The sequence below is a fragment of the Rhinatrema bivittatum genome, chromosome 2, assembly GCF_901001135.1.
Source record: "Rhinatrema bivittatum chromosome 2, aRhiBiv1.1, whole genome shotgun sequence".
Classification (NCBI taxonomy): Eukaryota; Metazoa; Chordata; class Amphibia; order Gymnophiona; family Rhinatrematidae; genus Rhinatrema; species Rhinatrema bivittatum.
In genome coordinates, this window is record NC_042616.1 from 90,490,701 (window position 1) to 90,511,317 (window position 20,617).

The 20,617-nt window shown below is 45.1% G+C and overlaps 1 protein-coding gene across 3 annotated transcripts in view; it reads right to left on the bottom strand.

The window, feature by feature from the left end:
• PRKAG2 (protein kinase AMP-activated non-catalytic subunit gamma 2) overlaps positions 1–19,748 on the bottom strand; it is a 751,594-nt gene extending 731,846 nt beyond the window's left edge. Inside the window, exon 1 of one of the 3 annotated variants that reach the window (XM_029588430.1) lies at positions 18,943–19,748. In XM_029588430.1, the coding sequence (XP_029444290.1) occupies positions 18,943–19,035 (93 nt within the window). In that variant the 5' untranslated portion in view covers positions 19,036–19,748. The remainder of the gene's footprint in view (positions 1–18,942) is intronic. The other 2 variants (XM_029588428.1, XM_029588429.1) reach the window with 2 other exon arrangements.
• Between the last annotated feature and the right edge of the window lie 869 nt (positions 19,749–20,617).

Below are 20,617 nucleotides of genomic sequence, written 5' to 3' on the forward strand. Positions count from 1 at the left end.
CAGCTCAGTGTTAAAAACAATTTTTCCCCTGGTTGAATGCTTAATAAAACTTAAAAACTCTCCTGTTACCACCTGTAAATGGGTACTGCTACGTTAAAGCAGCACTTTTTAACTTTCAAAATGCCTAATCGCCCTGTCTGCAGCTTTCTGAACTTCAGTTTCACCCTCCATAGTAAATTGTGAGAAAATGTATTCTCTAAATTAAGGTGCGCCACCAACCGTTGCCATCCAACCCAAATTACCAGGGAGCATTTTTGCCGCTGAGTTACCCCAGTTAAGTTTAATTAGGAATAACGTGGCCATACGCACACACACCCCCCCTCCCCCCCAAATAATCCCAGTCCAAAATGCCAGGATACCAGCTTCCATGCAACGCAAAGCAATGTTCAGAAATCTCAAACCCAGGAAAAAAATATTTATCAGCATCAAGGGGAAGAACATTAAAAAAAACAAACCTGTGAACAAATATTTGCTGAAATCGATTGCAACAGACAAGGTGAACTTTGACATGCTTAAAAGCAGAAACAGAAGCCCTGTTCTAATCAGTAGTTTATTATGGGATATTTGTACTGAAAGAGTAGTTAATAACAGTGTGTCAGTTGTGCAAACTTTCATCTGGCTGTGTCCGTGCCTGGTCAACACGCACACACCTAGGTCCACAGGCCTCCCACAAGATCCTGACTGACTCCTGTCATTAACAGCAATCTCCATATATTTAGGAAATTGACTTTTACGTATAGTTGTTGGAGGCAAAACGTGCAAGAAAGCCAAATCTGCTTTTATCTTGCTTGAACAAACGAACAGTTCCAGGCCAAGTGGAATGTTAAACTATTTTAACAATAATTTAAAAAATGTGCAAGCAGATTACAGAAAATAAAGGAGAAAAATCCAAAATACATTTAGCAATACTATAAACAGAAATGCTAAGATTCAGGATGACAGACAATAAAGAAAGTGAAAATATTTCAAAGGGAGCCACTTTTAACTTCTCTTGGTCATCAAATCCTGCTTTTTACTGCCTCAAGTGCCAAAAATCAGTTTGATAGGGAATCATAGCAAAGGGCTGACTGGGGCTTCAAGCTTCCTTGCAACTCGAGAATCCTGCGATATTCATTTGCACATCTCTCAGGGATGTGTCCTTGCTTACTGCTGCTCCTTCCTGAGATCCTTGTGACCCTGGCCTTGGACACGTATTCAAAGAATGAACACACACCAAAATCGTATTCTATAATCAAATAGTAGTAATGTGAGGTAAGTGTCTTGAATAAATAAATAAATACTGTGTTTTGTTTCAGGTTCCAATAAGCTGTAGCTAGAAGCAGTTTACAGCTTCTTCTTTTATAACCCAATATACAAGAAAACATTGTGGTTTCTATTTCAGCAGACACATCCATTCCCAGACAGTAAGTGCAGCAAAGATTCAGCCCTATCCCATGCTAAAGAGTGTTTCATGCAGTCAAACCACCATACAGCCAAAAGATAACACCCATTAACCCTGCCTGCTCCTGTTCAGAGCAGGCCAGTGCTCCTGCACACTTGACTGGTCTCTACTGAGTGCAAAGGTTTAACATGGGGGAGACATTTTTGGGACTAGCTAGAAGCCAACAAGGTCCTACAATATTCCTCTCAATCTCACAAATCCCTTTCCACACCGGCAAGACTAGGGACACTGGCCACTGGAGCCTCATCTGCCATGCACAAGAGCTCCATCACTGCATCCCCAGCGGTCATGCCAGGATTGATTGTGTGTGTGTGTGGTGGTGGTGGTGAGTTCTGCCTTCATACATCCTGTAAGCACCCTACCATTTTAACAACTGCCATATAATTATGGGGGACACCCAGTAGGGGATGCCAGGCAACCAGCCAAGAGAGTTATGGTGTGATCAGGGCAACAAGGAATCGTTTAGTTGGAGTCTGTCTGGATTTAGCATACTGTTCTTTAAAGGCCCTTATCTATGGCTATGCCAGGCCTCAGGCCTGGGCTTGAAAGAGGCTAAACACCACAAGCGATATGGGCAATCCAATTAATAAAACAAGCTACCTGTGAAACAGGGCTCTGGGATGTAGCTACGTCTTCCACTATATAATCCAGGCGAAGTCCTGGATACAGGGTCCTTGTCATGGGGAGCAACTTAAATTTAATCAGGACCAGGATAGCTTTAGCCAGATCCCAACTACAAAGGGGGAGCTTCGGCAGCCCTGCAATTACTGCTGCTTGCTCCAGCAATGAGGCTTCCTGCAAAGAAGTAAATAGTCCAATCTCATTTTTTCATATTTAGGAAGGGTGCCAAGCAATGGTGCCGGTTTTCAGCTCTCCAGCCTCTCGGGCTTGTTCTGGACCACCAGCAAGCACAAAAAACTGCTAAGGTTTCGAGTGATTGGCCAGCAACGGTCTCTCTCTCTCTCTGGGTCCTGTCCTAGCTGCACAGACGTCACCTTGTGGTTTGGCTTTCTTTTTTTAAGGGCTTCTCATTGGTCAAAGCACTGAGAGGTCTTGGAATTCTGGCCCTCCCACACCTCAGAACTCTGAAATAATGGTTCTCTTAACTTATTCTGCATATCTTTTCTTGGGGTTTAACAATCTTTACAAGACTATATGTTTGTTTAATGCTTTCCCTTTTCATGTGACCAGTGTATGGGAGATATATATCCTATCACAAAGGCATATTCGCTGGCAGAGCACTCTCTAGGCTAGGATGCCCTCCAAAATTCTTGCTACCAGGACTCTGAACCAAGATTCATATCAGTGCTTGCGGAGATAACCATACCATGTACAAACAAATGGAATGGTCAAGTCTGGAGGCCAAAAAGTGACTGCTGCCACACCCTCTTTTGATTGATTATCTCGTTTGCTGTTTTGAACCTCTCAGCTGTACGCAGACAGCAAAAATTAAATGCTGGCAATGCAACATTCTAATGGTGGCACTGGACACAGTACAAAAAGGCAGGCATGACATGCCCAATGCCTGATCAAGAGAACGAAACAGCAGCCAGGGCCAGCACCTCCAACGTGACCCCCTGAGCTACTGTGTGTTGCCATTATGAGACTGAATCCTTTCCTTAGACTAATACTTTGCTTTGCACTTGCTGGACTCAGTCCACTAATAAAGTGTCTTCTTTTATGTTTTTCAGATTGACCTGGATCGCGTGAGGCACCAGCTCCTGTTCCAGAGGTCAGAGCAGGGCACCCTGCCTCCTGACTATTATAAATGGAGTAGGGAAGGATACCTCAGTAATTGATGGAGGACCCTTAGGACCAGCTGTGGCTGGTAGAGGTGATCCATTCCATGAGTGTTTCCCTGTGCATGTCTGTCACTGTCCATCATGGATTCTGGCGTGTGTGTGTGTGTAAGTGTCTTTTCCCATGGTTGTCTGCCTCTATCTGGCATGCTGGTGTGGCATCTGCTCTGTTCCCGACTTAGGAACACCAGTACACCTCCTATTGGGAGATGGAGATTGTAAAATAGAACACATGGGACAGCTACAGATCCCCACACAGAAACTACATGCTAGCAGAATACCACAGCTCAGTAACACATGCAAAAGACAGACAGTCCTGCGCCAAATACACAATAAATGACCAGATACAAAATAGAAATATGCAGACAAAAAACAAACTGGAAACCCCAACAATCCAGACTTTGTAGACAATACAAGGAGAAATAAAAACAGAAATGCATTTCTCTCCATACTATGCACAATCCAAAGATCTCAGGAATGCACATTTTCCAAAGCTGACAGACAAAAATCAAAGACTTCCCAAAAAAGAATGAGCAGGAAAAACTCCCTATAATCCCAGGAGAAATAGCAGCAAAATATGTTTTATCCTGCCACCAGGCCAGAACTATAATCTGACCAGGGACAATATGGAGCAACACCAAAACCAAGGAATTGTCCTTTTTTGTTGTCTTTTCTGTATCTTGTAATTTTACCCTCCTGTTATTATTTTGTAAATTTTTCCCCTTTTTTATTTCTGTCATTTTGGGAGTAAAGCCTGATTTTATGCACATTAATAGCCTTTAAAAAAGAACACCTGAACAGTTGTGCATGTAAACGTGCACGCAAAATTCACCTGCACTTTTCCATGTAGCACAAAGAGATGTCCTAGGGGGGCAGGGCTGGGGGAGGGCCATGGTTTTCAGGCACGCTTTGGACTGTCAGATGTATGCGCATAAGGACACATGCACCAAGCCCCGCCCACCCGTGAGCAGGCGGAACTCTGTGGGTGTTATGTCGGCGCCAGCTCCGCACACGCCTGCAAATGTTCAAAGTGGATTCATATGCAGAAATCTGCTTTGAAAATATGAGCTAAAATCTGCGGGTAATAAGTTCCTGCAGACTTTGGCCTATGCGGGCTGTCTGAAAATGACTCTCTCTGCGCACTGCTTATGTATGGCTTTGGCAACCCATGTAAAATTGTCAGGTTAATAAAGTTACCAGACTTTGAATCCCTGCCATGTCTACGTTCTGTCACATGGTCCAACTCCTCCAGCTTTCTTGCTCTCTTCTTCTGTCCCTTGTTGTTGTGCCTGGACGTGTGTGCACCATACTGCTCCTCCCTTTCTGTACTTCTGCAGGTCTTGTTTCTCTGGTCCTTCAGTGGCATCCTCCCTTGGCAGTTTTTGTTTGTGTTGTTTAGTATAACTGCTAACCCCATTGTATCTGAGTTTCTTCCCAGGTTCTTGATTTTCTCCCATCCAGAGCATGGAGCAGCCTCTCAAGAGAGCTGGTGGCAGCCGTGTTATTCCCTGAGGTTAACGCTGTGGGTGGAAAAAAAAAAAAAAGAAAGATGCCCTGTTTGAGGTGTCACTGCGTCTGCTACCTTCTTTGCAGCTGCTGCTTTCTGTGCTGGCTGTGAGGCATTCTTAGGGACCTTCATTATCGGTTTACATCAACTTTCACATAAATTCTTGTTCTTTTACAAAAGTGAAAATCAGTTTAAACCAATTTTCACCCTAATTGGCAGGTGTCGTAAACAAGGAGGCGGACCATAGGAGCCATGGCATCAGGCACAGCAAAACTGAAACCTTTGGTCTGGTAAACCCCCCATGTCCTGTGATCACTGCCACTGCCCTTCCCCCAGGTCCTGCTCACTCACAGTGCTGGATTTGCAGCACCTCAGTCCCTCTTCCTGCTCGGCAGCTGCTGGCACCTGAATGATGTCATCAGGTGCAGACAGTCACGGAGCAGAAAGAGACTCAACGCCTTGCAAGGCCGATTCTTTGGAAGGTGGGTGATGGCATCATGGCAGCACTGGGGGGAGGGGGGGTGACTGGAAGAAAAGGATGCGGGTGAGGGGAGAGGTGGCCACAGTGAAGGGACTGTGAAGGTGGGTGGGAGGGTCAGAGTGAAGGGATGATGGTATTGTGGGGTGTGAATAAGGGTGAGTGCGGGTATTAAGGAGAAGGGAGGTGGGAGCTACGGGAGAAAGCAAGGTTGGGGAGAGGATGGATGGGGCAGGGGACAAGAGCAAGCAGGTGTGTGGTTAGGGGGGGAGAGAGAAGCTGAAGAAGAAAAGGGGTGAGATGCTGGAGGTGGGCTGGGGCAAGAAGAAAAAGGAGGGGGGGGGCTGAGAAAAGAGGCCTGGTCATCATTTTTGTGACTGGTTTATTTCTGAGCTAGTGGTGCTGCAAGGTTTCCTGCTTTCTGCAGGGTTGTTTAGGATTTACCTGCATGCCCTGGGTTCTTTGGGAGTACTTTACACTCTCTATGCAGGTGAACTTCAGTTTTTTCTTCCATGCACTGCAGGAGGGGGGGTCTTTACAGTAAGCATTTTTCAAGATTGGGTTTATCAAACCAATAGATGATTAAGGACTAATGGTTTGAGATTAAATATCCAAAAGACCACTGTACTGTGGATTGGGGTAAACCCCCTGGAGAAGGGACCACATACTTGCAGTTTGAAAACTCTGCTTAAAATAGAATTTAAAGTACGCAGTCTAGGTATAATTCAAGCCACTGGTTTAACTTTGAAAATGTATCATTAAAGAGAAGCTGCGATCTGGTTTTTATACTCTGAAACTCTTGCGCCCCTTAAGAACGCTGTTGCCAGGTGGCTCCTTCAGAACAGTGGTACGAGCTATTTTTCATGGGCAGCTTGCCTATTGTAACTACCTCAAAAAATGTGACTCATTCGACTACTTCAAAACACTGCTGTGCACCTGTTGACAGGAATCCCCATGAATGCACACATAAGCCCTGTCCTAAAGGATCTACCTTGGCTACCTGTAAGATGGTGGACAAGGTTTAAAATTCACAAGTTGCTCTATGGGGCGACTCCCAGCACCCTGGTTCACAAACTGAAAACGTATGTCCCCGGGAGAGCCCTGAGCTCACCAAGGAGTAAAATCTAATTCCTGTCCCTTCCTTAAGGGCCCACAAAGCTTACGGTTACCCAAACCAGAGCATTTTTGCATGTGGGGCCAGTCCTGTGGAATAATCCCTACCTATCGAAATCCGTGGGGAAACAGATGTGAAGACATTTTGAAAGAAGCTTAAAGCAGCTATTTTTTGTTGATGCATTTTATTGATGTATTTCATTTTCTGTTTGTAATTTTACAAGTGTTTAAAAGTGTAATCCACCCTGCCTACAAAGTAAAAAAATGGCAGAATATAACAAATTAAAAATAAATATCTCCACCTCCTCCTCTCCCTTTCCCTCCTCCTTTCTCCTGCTCCCACCCCCTCCTCTTGCTCTCTTCTCCCTCCTGCCACCACTCCTATTCATATCCAATCCTTTACCCTTACCGTCCTCAAGAAAAACAACAAAGGCTCAGTAGGTCCAACATAGTACCGTAAATTATGTCAGGGCCGCACAGCCTTCATTGCTTTTCTTGGGGACGGGCCTCTCCTCCTGGCCCCCAGACCTCTCCTCTTTCTCTCCTGCCTCCCCTTCAGCATTCACATCTATCCACATTCCACTTTCTCTAAGCATCCCACCTCTCTTGCTATCCCTACTCCTTCTCTCTCTTCAGCATCCTGCATCTCTCCCCATCCTCTCCTTCTCCCCGCCCCCCTTCAACACCCCACATCCCTCCCCCTCATCTCCATTTCCCTGTCCTCCTCACTTTTCTATCCACCAACCTAAGGGCCTCATTCATCAAGGTAGTTTTCCACAGACACAGAATGGAAGAAGAGCCTTAGTGAATCAAGCAGTAAGCTCCGATATTCACCCGGAAAAATGAAGGGTACATTTTTTCCACTGATTTTCTCCTGCTTTTATTCTTGTGAAAATAAACTCTGATAAATTCCCAGGAAAAATATAGAAAAAACAACAACTGAAAATGAAGGTCCCTAGGCATCCCATGCAGCTATCCTTTTCTCTCTTTCAGCCTTGCCTGCATATGTTCATGCTCTGCCTGGAGGATGCTCTTTTTCCCAATTGCAGCTTGCCCAACCAACAGGTGCAAACATACATGGGTGATTTTTAGCTCTTATATGTTGCAGGTAAACTTCAAAGCAGAACTACTCGGGTAGATTCCATTAGAAAACCAACTACAATGGTCCGTATGTGGGCTAAAAGTGCCTGCATACATTGCCTGCACCAGGGTGATGCAAAATTATCCCCCAAACGTTGCATTTTAAGTATATATTTATTACCATCTTTCCAGACGAAAGAATGCCCGGAAGCAGTGAACATAAAAACATGTAACAATGTATATAAAGCATGTAACAATGGAAATAATGGGATCTTTGCAAGCAAAAGGAAGACAGCCCAGAGTCGGTCCTGTTCTGAACTGCAGTAATTTACCTGGGGAGAGACTTCAGGAGCACAAGCCGAGCACAGCTTGACAGAGGGGAGAGAAGGCAAGCTCTGCCTCCTGCATGCTCCAAATATATTTTTCAGGACCTTGCAAATAACTATTTGAGTGTCTGAAAACATACCCAACAGTGGCCGAATATCCTTTTCATAACAGGAGATATTCAGAAAAACCTGATATTTTGCTGCTATTTTATTTACCCCCTGGAGGCCAAAACTGTTGTGGATGGACCGACCCCTTTCTAGCCGCAGCACCCGTATTCAGGTGGTGGTTCAGCACCATATAAATGACAGATCAAATAAAGCGGGCTTTGACCTTGCCAAAATTAACAACTGGAGGAAATCCCTCCTTTCTCTAAATTTAACAAAAACCTCTTTAACTAATATTTTGAAAACACTTATTACAACCTAGAACTATGTAAACACAAATAGTTATGTCCTTGGCTCAAACCTGTCTGAGACTCTACAGGTCCAGAGCTTCCCAGTGTCCTTCAAATGAATGAGAACAGTTTAATTCCAAAATCTTTAATCCATCCCAGAGCCTCAATTAAGGCCCTGTGAATGATTCAGCTACCACCAGAAATGGGCCATTTCGGACAATCATTCACCACGCAAGCAAAAGTCTGATTAGGCTGCTCCTCTTATTCCTTTTTGGATGGATTTTAAAACCCCGGCGCGCGTAAATCCTGGGGTTTACGTGTGTGGCCGGGACTTAACGCGCACTGGGCCAATTTTCAAACGGGCCCGGCCATGCGCGTAAACCCCGGGACGCGAGTAAGTGCCGGGGCCTGAAAAGGGCAGCGGAGAGGGGTGGGGGGGTGGAGAGGGGTGATCTGAGGGGTGGGGAGGGGCGAGGCTGGAGGTGCTGGGGGAGCGCACGCCGGCAGTCGGCCAGCGTGCGCAAGTTGCTTCTGCTCCAGAGGAGCAGCAACATACAGAAAAAAAAAAAGGTAGGGGAGATTAGGTTTAGGGGGTGGGGAGGAGAGGGGAAGGGGTAAGGAAGTTCCCTCCCAGTCCGCTCCTTAATTGGAGAGGACTGGGAGGGAACTGGGGATGGCCCCAATGTGTTGCCACACGAAAGTTGTCGATTTCGACCCCCCCTTGTGCGCGCCGCCCCCAATTTTATAACACGTGCGCACTAGCGCACGCATGTTATCAAATCGTGCATCCATGTGTGAGCGCCAGGTAGCACGCGCACATGGACGCGCGCACATATTTTTTTTTTTAAATCTACCGCTATGGGGCGGATTTTCAGAGCCCTGCTCGCCTAAATCCGCCCAAAACCGGGCGGATTTAGGCGAGCAGGGCCCTGCGCGCCGGTAAGCCTATTTTACATAGGCCTACCGGCGCGCGCAGAGCCCCGGGACTCGCGTAAGTCCCGGGGTTCTCCGAGGGGGCGTGTCGGGGGCGTGTCAGCAGCGTTTTGGGGGTGGGTACGGGGGCGTGGCTACGGCCCGGGGCGGTCCGGGGGCGTGGCCGCGCCCTCCGTACCCGCCCCCAGGTCGCGTCCCGGCGCGCAACAGGCCCGCTGGCGCACGGGGGTTTACTTCTCCCTCCGGGAGGCGTAAATCCCCGGAGAAAGGTAAGGGGGGGTGTAGACAGGGCCGGGCGGGTGGGTTAGGTAGAGGAAGGGAGGGGAAGGTGAGGGGAGGGCGTTAGAGGATTCCCTCCAAGGCCGCTCCGATTTCGGAGCGGCCTTGGAGGGAACGGGGGTAGGCTGCGCGGCTCGGCGCGCGCCGGCTATACAAAATCAATAGCCTTGCGCGCGCCGATCCAGGTTTTTAGCAGATACGCGTGGCTCCGCGCGTATCTACTAAAATCCAGCGTACTTTTGTTTGCGCCTGGAGCGCCAACAAAAGTACGCCTATTCGCGGTATTTGAAAATCTACCCCTTTATGAGCAAGTAGCTGCATCTTTCAGCTACTTGCTGCATCCTCCTTAGATGAATCCTGGTTGTCGCGATTACCTGGGGAAATTTTCAGAAGGAAGAGAAGAAAGGAGTTTGTGCCATGTGGAGTTCTTCCTTCTCTGGTTGGCTCAGTTTTGTATATCCTATCAGTCTGGAAGGGCACGAGATTTTGTGAGCCATCATAAGGCTATTATGGCACCTAAAGTTATCACATTTTAAATAAGAGCCACTGAAAGATGTTGCAGCATCAAAACAGAAGAGACAGTGAACAACAAGAATGCCCAATAAACCTTGGGGGTTATTAAACCTTGTGGCAGTGCTGTTCAGCACCATGGTCTGGACAGCTCCTAGGAGAGCAACATGGTCACATCAAAACAACATTTTTTTAGGTTTTGAAATGAGCTAAACCCCCAAAACTTTATGAAATTTTTTTTTAATTTAATTATCCCATTTAAGTTTGAAATTTTTTTGTGGCTAAGCTTCATCGCCGAGTCCTAATGTAATAGTCTAATGTTGAGAAATCACTTTGTAACAAGTTGGTGAGCTAGGACAAGACAGAAAGTTCGAGTTCAAATATAAAACTTCTTGATGTTTCTATCAAAACATACACTATTGCACCTAATGGAAGATCTAGGAGTCACAGGTCTCTCTATAAATAGACAAAAGTGCAAAATCCAAAGTAAAGAAACTCCAGCACTTGAAGACTGGATGCAAAGGGAGCAGCATGGGAGAAGAGCTACTGAATACGGAGCCCAATGTTCAAAACTGCATTAAATGTAATGCATGTGTTAATGTACATTAAATGCCTGAGTTATCTAATGCAAACTGTAAACACATGTAAACTAGCTTGCGTTGCCGTTAATGCAAAATCTATATTAATGAACTAATGAGATGCAAAAATATGCAAACTAGCTCATTACTTATTAGTGAGGTGAAAAATACATTAAAACAAACAAATTATAACAAAGAAGCATGTTCTGTTACATGCATACTTTACCATCTGCCTTAACGAATGCTTCATTTTAATTTCATTAACATAAGTCAGTAATACACACATTGAACACCGCACTAATGGCCAACAGAGTTTAGTGCATCAGCCCCTGGGTCTAGAGGAAGGACAATGTCTTTTTCCCTCTGATTCTCCACCTATAACCGCAGTTTATAAACAAATATTTCAAAGGTCACATATGCACAGCCCACGTTATGCATCTTGTTTTAGACATAGAAAAAGGGGGGCAAATTTCCAAAGGAAATCAGAAGTTCACTCAATGTGATCAAAATTTAATTATCAAAGGCATTAGATGCTTTTGCATTATGCATCCACTTGAATTAATTTGAGCATATTTTTGTTGTGCAGAAAGATGCATTTCCAAACATTTAGCTGACTGACATTTTTTTCAGGAGCCTCACAGCAATATTAGGAAATTCACTGATGTTCATATTAAAAATAATAATAATAAATCAAGGATTCAAGTTCCACCAAAATATATTAACATAGAGCACACTGCAGGCTCAACTGGTCCCTGGTTTGATCCTCAAGTCAGATCTTCCTCACCCCAGAATGGCTGGGGCTGCAGAGTCAACATTTCCAGCTTCACAGCTGAGGGTGGGGGGTGGAGGGGTTATGGATCAACATTAAGGATGACACCTGGTGGATGGATTTAGAGCCCATGATAGAAGGTTCTGGAAGGAGCCCTAGTGCATGATTACCAGCCTCAGGACTGTTGCTGACTAGGAATTGTAGGAGGATATGCATGATTACCAGCCTCAGGACTGTTGCTGACTAGGAATTGTAGGAGGATATGGAAAATCTTCGTGCTTCCCGTAAGGCATAAGCTGTAAATTTATGCTCTCTGGGATGGCTACAATTTATAATGTTCTTTACCATGGGTATCTATTCTTTGCCATGTTTGCACAATCCACTTACATTTATACATTTTCGACTCGAGTATGGGAGATACACTGGTATTTTAACACCTCTGGTTTGTAATGGTGGTTTTTCTAGGCCTCATTTCTCCTTTTCTTCCAGCTCAATCTGAACTAAGCTTGGGATCCTGGCACCACCATGAGCCTTTATTCACAATCACCTGGGGATTTTCCCTATGTTTTAATAGGCCCACATTCTTACACCCACTCAGCTAGAGTCTGAATTAAGTGATGTGGAACCAAGCATACTACACAGAGAACAGAAAGTACCTTAATTCTTTTCCACTTCTAATATCAAATGGTCATGGAAGAGGCTGCGTGGGAATTAATGACACTTCAGCAATTCAAATATATGTTCAAAAACATTTACAGTCAAACTGATGGAATAGAAATGTTAATGAAGCCAGCTAAATATCTAAAAGCTCTCAAAAACAGGACGCATGGCCAAGCAATATGCAACAGCAGCACAACTTTAGAACATATTCTCACATGTAAGCAGGAGTGATGGTAGGTTTCTTGGCATGAGCAAAGGACTGACTTGGCTAACATTCCCAGCCAAGGACAAAAAAGCAGAAGAAGCAATATCATTCAGGTGCTCAAGCTTGTGGGGTTTACAGCTGGGAGATATCCTCAGCTAGAGCAAGGTAGGCAGGGATAATCAGGCCAAACAGTCCTCATCAGCTGGCATATATAGCACTACTTTTTACCTACTGTAGGAGTCAATTGCTGCTAGAAATTTTAAAAGCTACTAAAACACCCTCAGCCTAAACCTCTACCTTTGCAGAATATTTGATGCAGGCTTAGATATATACATGGCATTACATTTAGAGGGCCTACATGTTTTTTTAATTGAAATGTAATCATTTTACATGTCGTAACAAAGGAAAAATTTGAATCATAATGTGCAGACAAAGAAAGGAAAATATAACTATGAAATCACATTATAATATCATTCTCAAGTCCTCAAAAAAGAGGACAATAAACCAGCACAATGGAATTTAACAAGAAAAAAATGTACAAGAAGACATACCAGCAAATATACAAAGCAGTATACCAGACCCCCTAAGGCATCAAAATAGACATTTTTTAAATTACATCTGAATGTCTACAGGAAACCAGTGCCTCCAGACCACCCACTTTAGCTAACCTTCTAAAAGCATACATCGAAGTTTCTTATATGCAGAACCAGGGATTTTAAAAATCGGTGAAAATCTAACTTAAACCAATAGCCATCTAAATGCAATCTTTAGGCGGTCCATATACAGCCACTGCATGGCTGTGCTAGTTAGCTGGTATACATAGCTGGCTAACTCACCACTGAGTACACCTGGCTATCTTACAGATAGCCGGTTATGTATAACTTCCTAACTTTAGGACAAGGTCTATGGCCTGGCCAGAGTTAGCTGGATATCTATGGCCCAACCACAGTTAGCTGGATAAGTTAACCAGCTAATTCTGAACATCAAAATTAGCCAGTTAACTCATCCGGCTAACTCCGCTCCTCCCCAGAAAACCCCTGACTTATCCAGGTAAATTCTAGTTACTAGGCAGAATTTAGCAGGATAAGGACTGAATATAATCAGGTAAGCCATTTAGATGGATAACAATTACATTATCCATCTAAATTCTGTTTTAATATGGACCTCGCCATGTGTAAGTTCCATGCAAGCTTTGAAAATTGTAGCCCCATATGTATAATAGAAATAACAATAAATCTGAATCCTTCAGATCTATACCTAATGATAAACTCTATGGGCCGGATTTTCAAAAGGTTACACAAGTAAATCCAGAGGATTTACATGCATAACCGGTCCTACAAGCGCCAGGCCTATTTTCAAAAGGTCCGGCGACGCGCGAAAAGCCCCGGGATGCGTGTAAGTACTGGGGCTTTACTAAAGGGGCGGTCTGGGGGCAGGGTCAGAGGCCTCCAACATAGCAGCCATTTGTAGCTGTGCCGGGCATCTCGCGCTGGCAGTCGGCCAGTGCGCGCAACTTACTTCAGCCCCAGGGCTGAAGTAAGTTTTGAAACAAAAGATACAATCAGAAAAAGGTAGGGGGGGAAAGGGCTGGGGGAGGTAGGGGAAGGGTAGGTGGGGTGGGGAGGTAGGGAAGTTCCCTCTGAGGCCGCTCCCGGCCTGGGAGGGAACGGGGGAAGGCAGCGCGGCTCGGCACACGCAAGGTGCACAATTGTGCACCCCCTTGCGCGCGCTGACCCCCAATTTTATAACTTGTGCGCGTAAGTTATAAAATCAGGCATACATGTGTGCATGCCGGGTAGCAGGCGCACATGTATGCCCGCGCGTACATCTGAAAATCGACCCCTATATGGATACACTATCAGACAACCAAGTCTCCCTCATTAGGGCAGGGATATGTGCTTCCTCATATACATCAGTCACACACACTTCAATGGAGGTGTATTAGTTATTCATTTAGTCCTAATAATTAAGGAAAATGCCTAAAAGATAGGGTCATAAGAATGCTTCAACACAGGCATACAATACGGGGTTTATTTCATTCTATTCTTAATCATAGAAATAGAATTCATTCTATTTCTTAATCTAAAAGTACACTTCTCCAAACTAAAATATACAGCAATACATAATGAAGCCTGCCAGAGTCTAGCAAAGGATTATTTTTCTATACAAGAACATATTATCTGACCAGCATTCGGCATGCAATTTGGTTTTGTTTTTGATAAAGTTTATTTATCTGGAAACAGGACACTGAAAAATTAGCTTGACTTGTCTCATGGTTGTGTATCAGGCCACCAGCAGATACATCTTTTTGTCCTAGTGACTTAACATCCAAGGTCACCGAAAAGCCTAAGTGCCCAACTGCTGGTATGCAATACTGCTGAAATGGTTTTTAATGGCTTAGCTCAAGGGTAGGCAACTCCAATCCTGGAATGTCACAAACAGGTCTGGTTTTCAGGATCTCTCCAATGAATATGCATGAGATCTATTTGCATGCACTGTTTTCATTGTCTATAAATATATGTCATGCATTGTCATTGTGGATGTCCTGAAAACCAGACCTGTCTATGGCACTCCAGTACCAGAGTTTTCTATCTTTTCTACCCCTGACATAGCTATCAGCCTCTTACAAACGATTGAAGTGTCTTCATCATACAGTCTGTGCACACCTTGCTATTAATGATCTCAGATCCTTTTTCAGTCCATAAGCAACTAGACGCAGCTTGCTTAAAAACAGTTCCTTCAATAGTGCTATACTTTCATTTATAACTACACTGCTTATTCTATTTCATGTCGTTTCTAAACTGGAACAATAAATTCATGAAATGTCATGTTTTTTTAAATTTTTCATGCGGTGCGCATTATTTCGATTTTTAGTGCACACTATTCCAACTCAAATAGTGCACACTAAATAAAATTAATATGCGGTAAACAAAGTTTATAAAAGCAAAAATAAACTTAATGAAACCAAACAAAAAAATGGAGAAAACCAAAATGAAACTAAACAAAAGTTTTATCAATGCACACCTCTAGACCCTCAACAGTTTTTAATAATCAGGACATAAGGAGGTCAATATTGAAGGCCTTGATGTGATAACTTTGCCAATTATGTGCATTAAAAAAAAAACTTTTTGAATATTTTCTGTTGCCAAATGTATACATTTTGAGCGCACAAAATTTACCCATGCAAAAAGGGCAATCAATGGAGGCACTCTGGGTCTGGGGCTTATCTTTATCTGGTAAACAATACATATTCAGTACTATCCAGCTAAAGTAAGGCTGAAAGAAATCACAGTCCTAACTTTATCCAAGTATATTCATCAGTAAACTTGTGCTTATTATTCTCACTGAATATTCTGGCCAACAATGGTTTAGCCAGAACTGATTTTTTGAGTGGGCACAAGGTTAACATGGGTGGGCAGTAGGCATGCAAGTCTGAGACCTACTAGTTGTATTTTTCTTGACAAATAATGCCATATACTGCACCCTGGCTTTCTAAGCAGTTTGCAACAGCCATTATGCATCATGCATGAAACTTTAAAACATTTTACCTCAATTATTTCAAGCACTTACCAGAATTAAAAATCCTTATTAATCTGTATTAATTTATTTTATATGTATTGCAGTTTATAAATGCACAAGTATATCATGTAAAAAGCAAAGAAAGCAAACAGATCCAATCATGTAATAAAACAAAAATTAATGTATATTTTCATGAATCCTCTTTGCAGAAAGCCAGAAATCATCAGAACTAGATTAAAATATCATTAATCATCAGAACAGGTGCAGAGCAGAACTAGGACAATTCACATTACAACCAGCATGAAAAAAAATATATTCAAATTCTGGTGTCACCTCAACAAAAAATATCCCTCCACTGCTATTTTGTGAAGTAACATAAACATCTACAAAGAAAGAGACGTCTATAACCTTGCCATACCATACAGTCACAGCACTGACTCTCAGGACTCAAATAACAGTAACCTTATAAAAAAGCAGCAATGCAGATACTACACCAGGCCCTAGAACATTAATATATCACCTACTGAAGTAACAGGACAAGCTGGACTGCTACAGAGAAACTACACACTAGCAGAAATATTGCACTTCAGTCACACAAACACAGGCAAAACAGAGACCAACCCTTACCTAATATAGAAGTAAGAGACTACAAATTAGAAACAGAAATACGCATACAAAATCAAAACAGAAAGCCTGAGAAACTAGATTCTGAACAATGAATACTGAAGAAAGAGAAAAATATAAGAAATATACATTCCCAAAGATGGCAAATTCCAATTGCTAAAATCTCAAAATAGATCAGTTGGCCCTGGTCTCTTTTTTCCCATTTTTGACTTGTCACTCATTTCCTAACTCCTTTCAGTGTCTCTCTTCTCCTACTGTCTTCTTCCCTTCCTCCCTCACACACACACACTTTCTCTCACACACTCCCTCACAATCACAAACTCTCACTCTTATATGGTCCCCCCCCACAGGCTCACATTCTCTACACACATACACAAGCTCTTACTCTACATGCTTATCATACACACACAAGCTCTCACTCACTCACCCCCCTCCCAGGCTCCCATTCTTATGCACACACAGACACACATTCAAATTCCCTTTCTCACCCATATACATACATTCAAGCTCCCTTTCTCACCCACACGTGCACACATTCAAGCTCCCATTCTCATACACACACACACACATTCAAGCTCCCATTCTCACCCACACACATGCAGGGCCTTTTCATTTGCACGGACAAATTTCTACTTCCACTGCCACGGGGATGGGAAGGGATCCCACGATGGCACTGCATCTCCAGCCCCTGTCTTCGCTGCCATGGCCCACCTAGGCCCACCTATGGCTAGGCCACTGCTGGCTAAGGTACATGCATAAGTGTCTATTGATAAATTTACCATTTGCCATGAAATTAAAGTACCTCAAGGTACTTGAATGTACTCTATAGGTAGTCACGTACAGAATAAATAAGATCCATCAACACCTGGGATGCATCTGACTTCCTAGCACAGTTATAAACAACTCCAGAACTCGAGTACCAAATAGGAATGTGCAGGAGAAAAAAATTAAATTTTCATTTTCGGTTCGTTTTCAGGACGACTTTTTTCCATGAATTTCAGTTCACAGATTGTTTGATTCATTTTCATTCATGAGAAAAAACCAAATCAAACAATTAAGAAAAACCCCTAGGCAACGTTGGGCCTGGGTCCCAACCAAGGCCAAGGCCCCAGCATCGGGACCCAGCCTCCAGACTGGGTCGCAGCGTCGGGCCTGGGTCTGGGTGGAGGCTATGGCGACTGGACCCGGCCTATGGGATAGGCCAAAGCCTCGACCTTGAGTAGGCTGAGGTCACGGCGACCTACTGTGTCCTTAGCCTACGCAAGGCTGAGGCTTCGGCCTGGGCCTAGGCTGAAGCCAGCAGATCCCCACCAAGTAGGGACCAGGGGGATCCTGGCCCCAGCATTTTTTCAGGCGGGCAGGCAAGAGGCCCTAGGAGGCATCGGTTTTTTTTTTGGACATTTTTTGGGCCTCCGGGTCAGGTCGCACGTTCAAACCTGGGTCCGGACCCCGCTCTAGGCTGAGGCCCCGGCATCGGGACCCAACAGATAAGGTAAGGTTTTGGCCTAGGCCCCTGCTTTGGGCCTCAGCCTATGCCCTAGGCGAAGCCCCGGTTTTGGGCCCAGACCTAGGCACTAATCAATAGTTTAAAACGAACTAATAACATTTGTTTTATTCGGGAGCACCTGATTCCTTTCTGGGCCCCCCGAATGAAACAAATTAGCCTTATTTGTCGCATTTTGTAGTTTCCTTTTAAAGGAATGCACATCCCTAGTGCCAAACAGGTTTGTTTTTTTTAGGCTAAACCTCATGAATATGCATGAGAAATATTTGCATACATGTCCTCTATTGTATGCAAATACATCTCAGTAATTCTAAATCTGTGAGTTAGGATTTCCAAAAATAAAGCAGAAGGTGGTCAGCTGGCATGTTGTTGATGTTTACCGAACCAAAGCCCTGCTTTGCTAGGCTTTTCCCCTATTCTGCATCTATGGGGAAAAAAAGCTTAGTAAATCAGGGCCTAAATGCATGAGTCAGCTCTCCTTGTGGCATCATCTGAAAATCTAGTTTTATAATATTCACAATACAAAACCATTATTCAAAAGGGATATAGGACTGTAGCTGAGCGCCAGAGCTGATCATACCTCTTTGAAGCATTTCTCAGGACTCAAGCTGTTATCATTTCAACAAAATACCAAGAGGTTAGGAACTGCTGCCATAAATAACCCCTTTCCAAAGTCCTAGTACAGATACATACAGCAGATACAAAACCCTCCTACCACCTGTGTCTGCTTAATGCCCAGATAATTAAAGCCCAGTCAGGGTAACTTGTGCATCCAGCAACCAAAGAAATTAAGCCCTTTTCTTTTGCCCTTGCATCCTTGACACTATAAGAGTTCCTGATCCCCCCTCCCCCCAACAAGTTTTTATGGAGCCAGATGCATGGCATAGTCTCAGAATCACCCTTAACAGGGTGTCCTAGGGTGAGCAGCCCTGTAAACCTGACTTCTCTCCCTGTTCACGCCCTTTCGTGAGTCCACGGAAGAGACTCAGTGTGAGGGGCGTGTCCGCCGCCCGGCCCCTCCCACTCCTTCGCCTCCCTAGTACCTCACTCCCTGTCGTACGTCCCCCACCATCTGAAACACGCATCCCCCGACACAATCACAACTTGTTAGTGTTACCCCACTTCCCAATACCACATTCAGTAACTCCGTCCCTCCGCCCGTCCTTCTTCCCTGGCTCCCTGCACCCCGCCGACCCAGCGAGGGGAAAGCTCGGGCACTTACGGGGATGTGCACTCGCAGCATGCGCCGCTTCTGACTGGGGTGTTTCTTGGGAGCCTCCTTCTTCTTTTTGGTGTCCATTGCCGTGCTTCCCATGCTTCGCACGCGGAGAAGGGACCTCCCAGCTCCACTGCAGTGACCCTATGATGAGAGGCTCGGCTAACAGCTGCCTCCCGGAGCCCGGTGGGAAGAGTCTGCTGTCACCCAGCCGCCGCTGGTGCCTTATGCTTTCATGGCCGGGCGTGTCTCACTCTCAGCTCTCTCTCTCTCGCGCGGCCGATCCCGATCGGCACACACCGGGCAGAGGGGACGGGGCGCCCGAGCCCAGCTGGAGTCCCACCCGGGGGTGGTGTCACGCACAGCTACTTCTCGCTTCCTCCTCAAGGCCGTGGGCACGGGAGGAAACCACGAGCAGCGAGCACCTTCCCCTCCCCTCCCGGACAACTTCCTCCGCACCCCCGGCCGCTCGCCTGCGCTCCTCTGCAGACCTGCGAAGGGTCCCCGGGCAGGAGGGAGAAGCGGTTTTCACCGTGCACAGCTTTTATTTTGGCGGCGGCTATGCATACACTGATCTTTTAGCTGCGGACCCCCACCTCCACCACTAAAGATTTCCAGCCGTGCAGTGAAACAGAAAGTGCTTTGATTCCTGCACCACGGTGCAGGGCGACCTCCCTCTTCAACCTCTGGCTTCTCGCTTGACGGATTTTTGCAGAATAAGGATGCACCGAGACAGGTTTCCCAATCGCTTGCACTGGCCGGAAAGCTGCCATGCGTGCCTGCAGCATGTGGCTATGCCCTGTTTGTTTTGTTTTCAGGGCCATCAACAGTTGCGCAATCTTTTTTTTTTTTTTTTTTCCTCCTGTGTGAGAAAATGCAAAAAGGGATTGGAAGCAAAGGGTGGCGCTGGCAGGCTGAGGGGAGGGAGGGAGATGGAAAGGCTGTCAGCAGAGTATCTGCACTGCACTGCTCTCCCACCGCAGACTCGTCTTACCAAGAAACAATTATCATAGCATCCATTGCAAGCGCACTGAAAGGCAGCAAACATAAACTTGGCTGCATTAATCCAAACTTTAATTTTCCTGCACCCCAGGCACTGGAGGGTGAATAACTTGCGCAGGATCACAAGGAGCAACAGTGGAAGAAGCAGAATATGAACCCCGGTAACAGGCCCCCTTTTTTTTCCAGCACCCGGAAGGGCTGTCCCCAATAGCAATGCTGCAGCAGCTAGGTGGTGTTTTTTTGTTGAGCGCACTACTCACTCTCCCAACCCTTCCGCCGTTTCTGCCATTTTCTTTTCGCAGCACAACTCCTGGAGGTCCACGTCGGAGCAGGAAGCACTGCAAGTCCTGGGGGCCGGCGAGTTAGCCATAACAGTCACTGGGCCGGGGGCCAGGTGAAACTAACTGGCCCTTGCGCTTACAATCAGTCCTAGACTCCGTATCTTCCCGCTTCTTTTACTCTCTCTCACTTTTAAGTTTTGGACAGTTTAAGCGCCCCCTTTCAGTGACACGATCCTTATTAAGCTGTTTTTTTATTGCACTGTTTCTGTTGCTTTCCTTCCTGCACAACCCTCCTCAGACTGTCTTTTCCCGTTTTCACACAGATAAGTTACTCTGCTAACTGAGCCAGCACTGCCCCGGGTACCGGTTGCTTCAACTAATTAAAGCCCTCATTTGGC